General features: G+C 46.2%; 1 protein-coding gene across 1 annotated transcript in view; it reads left to right on the forward strand.

The window, feature by feature from the left end:
- Positions 1–12,401, forward strand: part of LOC129381120 (regulator of microtubule dynamics protein 1-like) — a 101,557-nt gene that overhangs the window by 49,869 nt on the left and 39,287 nt on the right. The window contains exon 7 of the mRNA XM_055063700.2: positions 9,333–9,363. Within this exon, the coding sequence (XP_054919675.1) occupies positions 9,333–9,363 (31 nt within the window). The remainder of the gene's footprint in view (positions 1–9,332; positions 9,364–12,401) is intronic.

The following is a 12,401-nucleotide window of genomic DNA, read 5'->3' on the forward strand; positions in this document are numbered from 1 at the left end:
GCTACGAAGCCACGAAACCTGCGGTTGTTGCTCCTTCCGTACTATTATCAAGATGATAAGCTGTCTCTTCGGGTTTGCGACAGGCAATGTAGTTGCTTTCAATCAGCTTATTTGAGGGCCTTGCTTTATGAGGCGGGGGTGGGAGCGCACTAATGTGATATTTTGCATACTTTGTGAGGTTTCTTCGCCATTCTGAAAATTTGTACGCAATTATTATGTCGCTGAAAACACCACTATTAGATGTCATTTTGGGTGCCTACATATGCCTTATTGACAATTTGAAAATTAGGACAGTACTTCTCAAGTTAGATAACTTGCATTTGCCGAATGAAATCTCTCAACGAAAAAAACTACTGGTGGCTACTCCACTGTACTGGAAACAATATGCACTAGGTTTTCTTCAAGCAACTCAACTGCTCTTTTTTTTAAGTCTTGATGTGTGATAGTTGGGGAACACTGAATAATTCATTCAATAACCGAAATGAGGCCAAGCCGGATTCACTCAAAATCAGAATCGACAGCAGTCATACGCAGCAGCGCTTATACTCGGACTCGCAAAAGAAAAGGAGAGAGACTGCAGTTTCGCCGGAAAGACTAAGCAGTCTTAATGATAGTGAAGTATGTGACAATTGCACGAAGGAAGATTACAATACCGAGAGGACTCGGGCTGTGAAATTGAACTGTATCCTACTATGAGGTCTTGTACATACTCGTTAACGCCGTCACCTCAGCACCCAATTCTTCGAGGTCACATGAAGTTTCTTCAAGGGCAAGTATTCTTGCACCTGAAGAAACTTTGTGTGCAAAACTCCATATATATATATATATATCACACACACAAATACACACAGTGTGTCCTAGTTAACTTGGACCAGGATTTTAATAATACCCAAGAACTCTAGAGAAATCGTACAGACTGCATAGTAGCCGTAGTTGTATGTGCTTGCAGCCAGTATTTTTTTCATCACAAAGTATTACTTAATTACTTTAAATATTGAACTTTTAATTATTGCTTGAATCGCAAACATATCAATTACAAAGTTGTAGGGCACCTCAAATAACCTCCGAATCAAGCATTTGTTTAGTGCACAGCTTTGCCTTGTTTGTTTTTCTGAGAAAAAACAAAAGCGCGGGAAACATCCAAAATACAAAATAGATACGCGCTCGTGCACGGCTACTCAAGTGCTCCCAAGCAAGTAGCCACAGATACATGGCTTTCCCAGCAGCGGCAGCTCGATACAGGGCTTCACGCTATGTGATGGTCGTGGCATCAAGAGAACACGCCGCTGACGCGTTAAGCGTAGTGGAGCCTTGTACGATGTAGTGATAGGAAAATGCAGCCATATATCTTTAAATGGTTGCTTGTAGGCACTTGAGTAGTGGTGTGCGAGTGCGCATCTATTTCGTATTTTGCGGGCTTTTGTTTTTCTTGGAAATCACAACCAGGACCACTTCAGCGCGAAATAAATGCTTGATATGGAGGTTAATTAAGGGGCCCCTACGACATTGTAACTAATGTTTGTGATTCAGTCAATAATTAACAAGTTCACTAATTAAAATCAATTAATAGTTCGTGATGAAAAAATACTGACTGTAAGTACATACGACTGCTGCTGCTATGCAGTCGGTACGATTTCTCTAGAGCTCTTCGTTTTTAAAAATCTTCGCCCAACTGGGACACCCTGTATATGTGCGTGCATATATATATATAATATATTGCTGCAGGAAGAAAGCAGGCCCACGAGTGTAAAATAATGTATATTTACAACTGAGGTTAATGGCATTCAGGCAACTGCCAGACTTCGTCTTCCTCTCGTCCAATCCAACTTCTTCCTTCCCTTCACCGTAACATCACCCTCCCGGCGGAGTAGCTCCGTCCCGGTGCAAGTTATAGAGCCTCACTTAATGGGGTGACATAGGGCTTCAGCCTGGTGACGTGAACAACATCGCTGGTGACGTTGGGAGGCACTGAAGGCTGACCGACTGGGGCGATCTCGTATGTCACGTCGGACAGTTGGCGTAAGATCTGGTACGGGCCAGAATAACGGCAAAGTAGTTTTTCCGACAAGCCGACGCGACGTGAAGGTGTCCAGAGAAGGACAAGGGAACCAGGTGAAAAATGGGAGTCTCGGTGCCGAAGGTCGTAGCGTCACTTTTGAGAAGCTTGCGAGAGTGAGGCGGTGACGGGCGACTTCTCGGGCCTGGGCGGCTAAGTCAATAGCATCGCGAGCGTAACCAGTGCTGGGTGATTGTACTGCGGAAGGTAGCAACGTGTCAAAGGGCAAGGTGGGGTCGCGGCCATACAACAGGTAAAATGGTGAAAATCCGGCAGTATCGTGACGGGACGAGTTGTATGCGAAAGTGATGTATGGTAAAGCAACGTCCCAGTCGCGGTGATCGTCGGAAACGTACATGGCCAGCATTTCAGTTAGCGTGCAGTTGAGTCGCTCATGAGGCCGTTCGTTTGAGGGTGGTACGCGGTAGCAATCTGGTGTTCTTTAGAACAGGAGTGGAGCAGATCGTCGAAGACCTTCAATAGAAAGTAGCGGCCGCGATCCGTCAGCAACTGGTGACGGGCGCCGTGGTGCAGGATGACGTCGTGTAGTAAGAAGTTGGCGACATCTGTAGCGCAGCTGGTTGGTAGCGCTCGTGCGATGGCATATCTCGTGGCATAATCGGTTGCTACAGCAATCCATTTGTTTCCTTTGATGGAAATTGTAAAGGGGCCAAGGAGGTCTAGGCCCACCCGGAAGAAGGGCTCTGTAGGGATATCAATTGGTTGCAGCAAACCAGCGGGAGGCATAGCAGGCATCTCCCGGCGCTGACACAGGTCGCAAGAAGCAACATAACGGCGCACAGAGCGATAAATGCCGGGCCAGAAGAAGTGTCGCCGCAGGCGGTCGTATGTATGAGTGATGCCCATATGTCCAGCAGTAGGAGCATCGTGAAGTTGCTGGAGCACGGCTAGTCGAAGGTGCTTGGGAACGACTAGGAGGAGCTCCGGGCCGTCGGGACGAACGCTACGACGGTATAAAGTTCTATCGCGCAAGGTGAACATCCGGAGGGTACGGGTCATTGGGCGAGGAGCTTAGGCGTTTCATAAGTGTTCGAAGAACAGGATGTTTGCGCTGCTCGTCGCCAGTACGGAGGAAGCTGGAGAAGGATAGAACACTGATGTTCAAGTCTGCATCGGTATCGTACGGTTGATACACGGGATTGCGGGACCGGCAGTCAGCGTCTTTATGCAGGCGCCCTGATTTATACATAATAGAAAATGTATATTCTTGTAGACGCAAGGCCCAACGTGCAAGTCGTCCAATTCGGTCCTTCAAAGAGGAGAGCCAGCAGAGGGTGTGATGATCGGTTACGACGCAGAAGCTCCGACCGAAAAGGTACGACCGAAATTTCGCGACCGCCCATACGAGCGCGAGACATTCTCTCTGAGTAATGGAGTAATTTCGCTCGGGCGTGGAAAGAAGGCGGCTAGCGTAAGCGATGACACGGTCTTGGCCCTGTTGATGCTGAGCGAGGACAGCGCCGATGCCATGACCACTCGCGTCAGTTCGCACTTCAGTGGGCGCAGAAGGGTCAAAGTGCGACAGAATTGGGGAAGTTGTAAGCCGCTCAAGGTAGAGAACGCTTTCTCCTGCAGTGGTCCCCAAGAGAAAGAGACTTCTTTATTAAGAAGGTCAGGGAGAGGGTGAGTTACGTCGGCAAAATTTTTCACAAATCGCCGGAAATAAGAGCATAAGCCCAGAAAACTACGGACATCGTTTGTGGAACAAGGTACAGGAAAATTTCGCATGGCGTGAACTTTCTGTGGATCAGGTTGGATTCCGGCGGCATTTACGAGATGGCCAAGCATGTTAAGCTGAAGGCCAGCCCTGCGAAACACGGAGAGTATGGTTGTGAAGCGCCACAGATGGTTTTTAAAGTTCGGCAAAAACACAATCACATCGTCGAGCTAACAGAGGCATGTAGACCACTTCAAGCCGCGCAAGAGAGAGTCCATCATGCGCTCAAATGTAGCTGGCGCACTGCATAATCCAAAGGGCATGACTTTAAATTGGTACAGACCGTCCAGTGTGACGAAGGCGGTTTTCTCGCACTCCATCATATCGACGCTAATCTGCCAATAACTGGAGCGGAGGTCATTTGATGAAAAGTATTGGGATCCGTGAAGGCAGTCAAGAGTGTCATCAATGCGAGGCAGGGGATAAACATCCTTCTTTGTTATCCTGTTGAGGTGACGGTAGTCAACGCAGAAGCGCCACGAGTTGTCTTTCTTCTTTACTAAGACAACTGGTGATGCGCACGGGCTACTTGAAGGTTCAATGATGTCCTTGTCCATCATCCTGTCTACCTGTTTTTGTATGATGGCCCTTTCTGTTGTGGAGACATGATATGGCCGCCTATGAATGGGGCTGGCATCACCGGTGTTGATGCGATGCGTGACAACAGACGTCTGGCCAAGTGGACGGTCGTCCAAATCAAAGATGTCCCGATAAGATGACAGGAGGTGACGAAGAGCTGCTGTTTGCTCGGAAGGAAGGTCAGGGGCGATCATCTTAGAAACATTGTCCATAGGCGTCGAGTACAGAGGAGTGGGTGACAATGGTCCGTTGGTACTGAGGAAGGATTCAGAGGTCAAAGAAGAAACCTCAAATTCTTCCAAAGGAGTGATATGCGCTATGGCGATACCGTGTGGCAGCACATAGACGAAAATCCAAAATTGAGGATAGGCATGCGAGTGCAGTTTTCGCAGATCCGGACTAAGGTGCTCGGCAGGGCAATATTGCGCGACAAAACCACGTCAGTAAGCGGCGACACGACGTACTCGCCATCAGGTATGGGAGGACAGGGCGTCAGGAGGACATTTGTAGCCGCTTGTGGAGACAGCCTTGCAAATTCAGCAGAACATAAGCAGTGTGAAGCACAAGTTGTTGTGTCAGCAGGAAGCGGCAGATCCAACTGTACAACACCTGCGGAGCAGTCAATTTGGGCAGAGTGTTTCGAAAGGAAGTCGAGGCCAAGAATTAGGTCGTGCGCACAGTGTTCAAGGACGATAAATAGAACAACGGTATAATGGCCCCCAATGGTCACATGTGCTGTGCACATTCCAAGGACAGGTGAAGTACTCCCATTGGCGACTCGCACAGTGCCCAGTACGGCGGGTGTCGGAACGTTCTTGAGCCTTCGGCGGAGTGCAGCACTCATAACTGAAAGCTGCGCTCCTGTATCAACGAGAGATCTAACAGGAATGCCATCAACTTCAATGTCCAGTAGGTTTCCACATGTAGGCAGGGTCAACAGAGGATTTGTGGGCCGGGTCGTAGTTGCAGCTTCACCTCCGGGAGCTGCACCGCCTAGTTTCCCGAAGCGAAGCGACCGGTTGCCGAAGGGGACGAAGAGCGGTGAACGAGAGGCGAACGAGACCTACGACCTTGCGGAGGTGGGGAGCGGCTAGATCTTGGTGGAGCACTGTCGGCGTTGATGTTCCTAGTCGGCGTATAGGGCGAGAAAGTGCAATTGTCTGGTACTTGACGGTAGTGACTCGGAGACGACCACCGAGGAGGCGACGACCAGTGGTTGCGGCAATGACGGGCGATGTGTCCAATACCGGAACAATTAAAGCAGATGGGTTTATCATCCGCTGTGCACCCGTCAGCTGGGTTGCGACGGGGTGGTGGAAAGCTTCGCGTCTGGGAACGAGCGGCCGGAGAAATCTGGTAGGTGTTTGTATGGCGGACCGAGCAGAGAGATGGAATGCCCAAACTTACCATTTCCTCTTGAACGACTGCTTGTATAAGGGAGATAGAGGGCACGCTTTCTTGACAGTCGGGACGAACTGGAGCCGGAGCTATGGCCTCAAGCTCACAGCAAACGATGCGCGTGATATCTTCTGGTCCTGCGGGCTGAACGCACCGCGGCGGGTCTTCGCAAGACGTCGCGGCGGTATTGGGCAATCAGTCGAAAGTTTGAGCGATGCGGCGGCCCTTCGCTTGTTCGAAGCGCTGGCACTCCTTTACAATTGCATCCACAGTGGCACAATCCTTACACATCAGGAGATTGAATGCATCGTCTGCAATACCTTTCAGTATGTGACCAATCATGTCTGCCTCGGTCATGTTGTCATCAGCCTTGCGACAGAGGGCCAGCACATCCTGTATGTACATGACATAGGATTCTGTGGACGTCTGAACGCGGCACGCAAGTTCTTCTTTTGCTGCCAGCTGACGACCGACAGGTCTGCCAAACAGGTCCCGCATTTTTTCTTTGCAGACATCCCAGCTCGTTAGGTCAGCTTCGTGTGTGTCGTACCATTGCTTCGCAGTTCCTCTTAGATAAACTATCACGTTTGCTAGCATCATTGTTGGATCCCACCTGTTGTTGTCGCACACTCGCTCGTACATCGTAAGCCAGTCCTCGACGTCGGCGTTGTCCGTGCCACAAAATGTCCCTGGGTCCCGTGGATGAGTGAGGATGACCGTTGACACGGGCTGCTGAGGCGTTCTCGCTTGTGTCGGTTGATTTGCCATTGTGGCAGCAGGTAGATGATGTCCGCTGCGGAGTTCCGTGATTGTACCCCGCACCTTCCACCAAAATGTTGCAGGAAGAAAGCAGGCCCACGAGTGTAAAATAATGTATATTTACAACTGAGGTTAATGGGATTCAGGCAACTGCCAGACTTCGTCTTCCTCTCGTCCAATCCAACTTCTTCCTTCCCTTCACCGTAACAATATATTTGTATATATGTGCGTGTATATACACACGGGGCTTCGGAAAGCTGGTCGGGCTTCAGCCCCCTCCCGGAAAAATGAAAACTCGCCACCTATGGCTGACTGCAAGACTTCTTGAGCGAGAATGAGTGGAATCATGGGGCTAAAGTTTTTGTTTCTTACAACCATATAAAGCAAATGCATAATGAAGCCAGGAAAAGCATAAGGGGAAAAAATTTTATTGATTATAACTTTTATTGAAATGTATATAGAAGAAAACGAAATTAACGTAACCTTGTTGCAGGTGGGAACCAAACCCACCACATATTCACATTGCGCATGCAGTGCTCTGGTGGCCATCGCATCCTCTCGTCAACTTTCTTGGATATTTGTGTTCTGTACAAGATTAGCCTTTGAAGTGTTAGGCAGCATCGCCCATGGCTATGGTGGCTGATGTGGATCATCCTTTCAAATGCAGGCTTCACACGGTATGTGAACTTGAGAGCAGGCAGCTACCCAAAGAACCCTCATATACTACCTCGTGGCATCAAGGTTGCCAATGTTGAGGACATTTTTTTGCAATGAGCAAGAAGAATAAGGGGAATCGAGGGGCTAAACTTTTTCTTAACACCATATAAACCAAACACAGTATAGGCCAAAAAATCGACTGGGATTTTTCTTTTTCTTTTTTAATGTTGAATAGTGTTGGCAGTATAGCTTGACCAAGAGAAAATGCTGGTGTTGTAAAGTACGGTGCCTTTAAACATTATTATTACTTTTTAAGCTTGTTAAATGCTTACCATATAGAAAGCAGCCCTTCCTTTTTCTTCTCCACTCAGCATTTAGCTGTTCCATTGTACACTGCTTAAAAGCCCACCAGTCTGAGGGGTTGAGCTCCTTTCCAAAAACTTGCTGGAATATATCCATCATCCAACAACTATTGCACATCTTGCGTCTGAGTTTATTGCCACATAGTTCTTTGTCTGATTATATGCCCATTAGTCAAGCTGTACCATTTTGTGGGAACCAGGGAGTTAATGGATGGAGAACTTATATGTGTGCTTCAAGGGTTCTTTAAAACATTTTTCATGGTTGTGTTGAAATGCACGGAATTAGTAGGGTAGGCCCTTATAATTATCAAGAACCTAATTTAAATCTCTGCTTCAAGCATATAATTATATTAATGGGTTTTAACATCTGCATCACTAGAGATTGCAGTGATGCCATCCCCATTCTACGTAGAATGGGCAAGTAATGTTAATCGGGAGTCATGACGTTCGAAGAAATACTTGAAGCATGCCACTTCCCTCAGCTTGTTTTTAATAGTAAATGTTTACATATTAACTTTTGTACATGTAATAATAAATGTAAATTTAATATAGAATTAAGACACTTCTTCAAACCAATTCTACATTTCATCTGAGAATGCAATTTATTTGTGCAGTGAATGTGAGAGGAAATGGGTGAAATAAATTTAGCTACCTGCTTTGAAAGCGCTGGGGAAGAATATAAGAAATGGTTGAACGGGAGTGGCCATTGGTGGGACACAACATAAGTAGTATCCAATTGTCATCATTGTACACTACAGGTGCGTGTAGGGAATAAACTCTATACTGTAGACAACCTGAGCACAAAACATACTCAATTTCAGTGCACCATCTTCCACAGTAATGAGGAAAACTGCTTCAGATAGAAAAGTTGAAATGTACTTGGTTCAAGTAAACTGAAAGCAGACAACTCTCATCACTGCACGTCACTATAGCCAGAGAGGTGGGACGTAGCCACAGATGCAGGGAGTACAAGTTGATGCGGAATTCTGCGGATTGAAAGAAGGGTAATGCACACAATGCACAATCATTCTAGAAGAGATTCTATCTCAGCAGCATTTCTATGAAAGTTAAACATCGTTTCAAAACCTTTTAAAATCTATTAGCCAAACATTTCCAGAACATATATATGGCCTTGTGGCAATGGTGAAACTCCTAGGCTGCAATAGCCAGCACTGCCAAATTGTTTTGTAGGTTAGTTCCTTTTCTGTAGGTACATTGTCATGATCAATATGTGTGTGAACTGTCATCATTATGACTATGGTCATACCACTGCAATGGCTCACTGGCTATGGTGTTCTGCTGCTGAGTGCAAGGTCATGGGTTTGATTCCCAGCTGCAGCGTCCTCATATTGATAGGACAAAATGCAAAACCACTTGTGTTCTGTGCACATTAAAAAAAAAGTTAAAATTAATCCGAAGCCCTCCACTAGGTGCTCATAATTACGTGTTCCTTTGGCCCTTTAAGCCCTACAACTCAGTCAGTCACAATTGTGAAATTTTATCCCGGCCACGGCGGCCGCATTTCGATGGGGGCAAAATGTGAAAACACCCGTGTACTTGGATTAAGGTGTACGTTAAAGAACCCCAGGTGGTCGAAATTTCCGGAGTCCCCCACTACGGCGTGCCTCATAATCAGAAAGTGGTTTTGGCACGTTAAACCCAATATTGAATTGTGATATTTTCCTTGTAGCAGCAGTTTCCTGGGGTTCTTCTGTAAATACAATTTCTTAGCACACAGTGTGGCTTTTGATGTCTAATCAGCCTCTGCATTTTACATTTTCAGGCACTTAAGCACTTCCAAAAAGCTGAAGAAAGTAAGCCTTCAATTCTGTTTTCCATTTAAGAGTACTAACATGACATTATCACTTTTTTTCATTTGAAGCCCTTTAAAACCTAGGCCCAAACAATGAAACGTTCCTTTCCTTCGAGCGCTTCCTAACCTTACGTGAGGCCTCCTTACAGCGAAGGACCGATGGAGGAAGCAAGCATACTCTGAAAGCTCCCTTCACCTGTCCTCATGTAAGGAGCGGTTGCCGCATGCCTGGGTTCGAGATTCTCTTAAAAGCTTTACGCGAACACCATTATTCAATAAAAAAAAAATGTATCGTCGGCGTACCATGCTCGCGCTTCTCCGCAGGTGGGCAACAGCGCGCATGCTCAAGCAAACATCTCAGCATAAGGTAGCTTTGGAGCTACCTTATGCTGAGGAAGCACCTAGGAAGTTTTCACAGAGGGCCCCTCAGTAAGGAAGCTTTCAGAGTGACATAAGGTAGCCTCACCGCAATGAAGGCTTCCTTACTGAGGTAAGGAAGATTTCATTGTTTGGCCCCTAGTAAAATACTGGCATGCATCAATGCATGTTAACTAATGTACTATAATACTTATATGAAATCGTTTCAGTGTCTGTACCCAGAAGGTGGGTGCTTTACGATGCAATGCCAATGTTTTATTTTGCTATTGTTACAATAGCTACAAGATATACAGAAAAAGCATGAAAGAAGACTCTTGGTGTTCTTTTTTTTTTTTTCATAATAAAATGCTGTAAACCTAACTACATCAATTTTGCTAGCTTCATTGTTGCATTGCAGAAAGCTTCATTTGGCATGATGGATACCTTAGCCAGCTCTTTCCTTACCACGGAAAGGTAATTGCAGCTTTAGCGGCTGAAGACTGATGAATAGTGTTAGTTACTGCAGATTTGTTGTATTGTACGCACACTGTGCAAGTTCGAGTCGGGCATGTAAAAATGTGGTAGCAGGCCCATGCCGTCGTCCAACTCATCCACGCTTGGAATGTGGTTCAAGGGAGGAACTTGCTCTCATCGAGAACTAGGAGTACGGGATTTATTTTATTTACAATATCTACATGAAGACAGGAGAAGGTTACATTTCATCAGTGTAGCATGACAGAAAACGAAGCACACCGAGCAGCCGAAAGCGGCTGCTTAAAAACCCTGTGTCCTCCTGAGATCCTTAGGTGAGAAAAAAACTGCCGTCCAACCTTCGTCCAATCAGACCGTCCAAAGTCCTTGTAGTTGTAGTCGACCCGCCTTTGAGGGCGAGAGACCACACACTCATTCCTGCGCTTTTGTTTCACTGAACACACCGAGCGGAAAGGGTCCTCGTAGACAGGGATTGTCACTCATGATTCCAGAGCTGACTCCTCTCAATTGCAGAGCTGACTCCTCAGTTAGCCGCCACGTCTTTCGAACGACTGTGACGATTACTGTGGCCCGTGAGAAAGCGAGGTAAAACACCCTTTTTCAGGAATTCTCTTGCTCCAATTAGACCGTGAAGGCGACAGCAAACTAACAATACTCGGTCCGCCAGACGTGGCGAGCCTTGCTGGTGTCGTTGGGCTGTCCGAAGGAGGCGCATTGTTGCTTTACAAAGCGACTCGTCGCAGTGGGCTGGGAGAGGTTCGAAGGTCACTACCCCTGCAAGCCGATCGTAACAACAAGGAGGCCAAGGGTAGAGATGCGACTCCATGCGAAGCACAGGGCGGTTGACTTAGGTATTCTAATGACATGATGTTGCGGTGAATTTGTTGTATGCTCTCCCATTATACTCTGTGTTCCCCACTATGATCCTGTTTGGACAGAAGTGCCGGTTCTTGCGTGGTACACAGTGCCATCGGCTTGGAATGAATACAGCAAAGCGTGTCCTCCGTACTACCTAGGTGCCCAGTTCCCAAATTCTTCTCTCGCACATGCGCACAAGTGTCGCTCAAAGGTGGCGCAGCTTTTGCATGTCTACATCCTTAAGGAAAGGAATATAAGCCCCTCGAATTTTTAGGAATTGTAATGTTCACAGGTTGGCAGGTATGCTAGATCACAAGTGGTAAGTGTAATGTCTGTGACTGTTCTCATTTTTGAAATGCTGAGTAAGAAGGATCTTTTATTAGGTGAAAGTGGTTACTGTGATAGCTGGCTCTATGCGCAGCGAGTTGAATATGAAAGCACTTTTTTAAGGTGAAAAGCTTAAGTGGCTCATACCCCTGATTGCACTGAAAAAAATGTGTCGTGTGGTCCAATGGTTAAAAATATCATCATTACAAATGGCTCATATCCCCCATAAGGCTGAAGCTACAAGCATTCTGCAAATGGAAGCCAACAGTGCATACATTCATTGCAATCACCCATACGATACTTAGAACAACATACGTTTCAATCCCCTGCTGCCCGGATGTAACATAAAGTCGAAGAAAAACGTAATGGGCACTAGTCGGACACTGCTATACGAGCGTATGAAGCTGCAGCTAAGCGTTCGAAATGAACTGAAGAAGCCGAACTGCAAAAGCAGCAATGCGATGATACGAGATTGCACATCACCATGTGCTGCAGGCTTTCATCTTCACGTGTTACAGGAGTGTAACATGCTACCGAATTTCCTTTTTTTGTTATCCTCTGCCCCCTCCCACATTTTTTTTTTTTTTTTTTTTTCATGAAATAAGCAAGACAGTTCAATTTGTGCTTAAATGCTTGCACATTTTTTTGCTTTGCCAGCCGTTGCTGCATGCAAAGCTTTACTTAAGAGGGTGGAGTTTGAGATTTCTTTTGATGCCCAAGAACCAATATTTACTGTATTTACTTGATTGTAACGCGCCCTCGATTCTAACATGCACCTCATTCTTTCATACAGGAATACAACTTTCTCTCATTTGGAAAAACAAAGATTTATTCCCAATACTCTAAAATTGCGATATATAAAAAAAATATCCCAGTTTTGCCCGAAAGGCAAAGCATCAATTACGATAGCAAATTAGTAAACAGCTATATGAAAAGTAAGGATAGTTTTAAACATTAGCTTACTAACTAAATTAACAAGCATGGTATCAGTCGCGCGCAAGCAAA

This window comes from Dermacentor andersoni, chromosome 1, assembly GCF_023375885.2.
Source record: "Dermacentor andersoni chromosome 1, qqDerAnde1_hic_scaffold, whole genome shotgun sequence".
NCBI lineage: Eukaryota > Metazoa > Arthropoda > Arachnida > Ixodida > Ixodidae > Dermacentor > Dermacentor andersoni.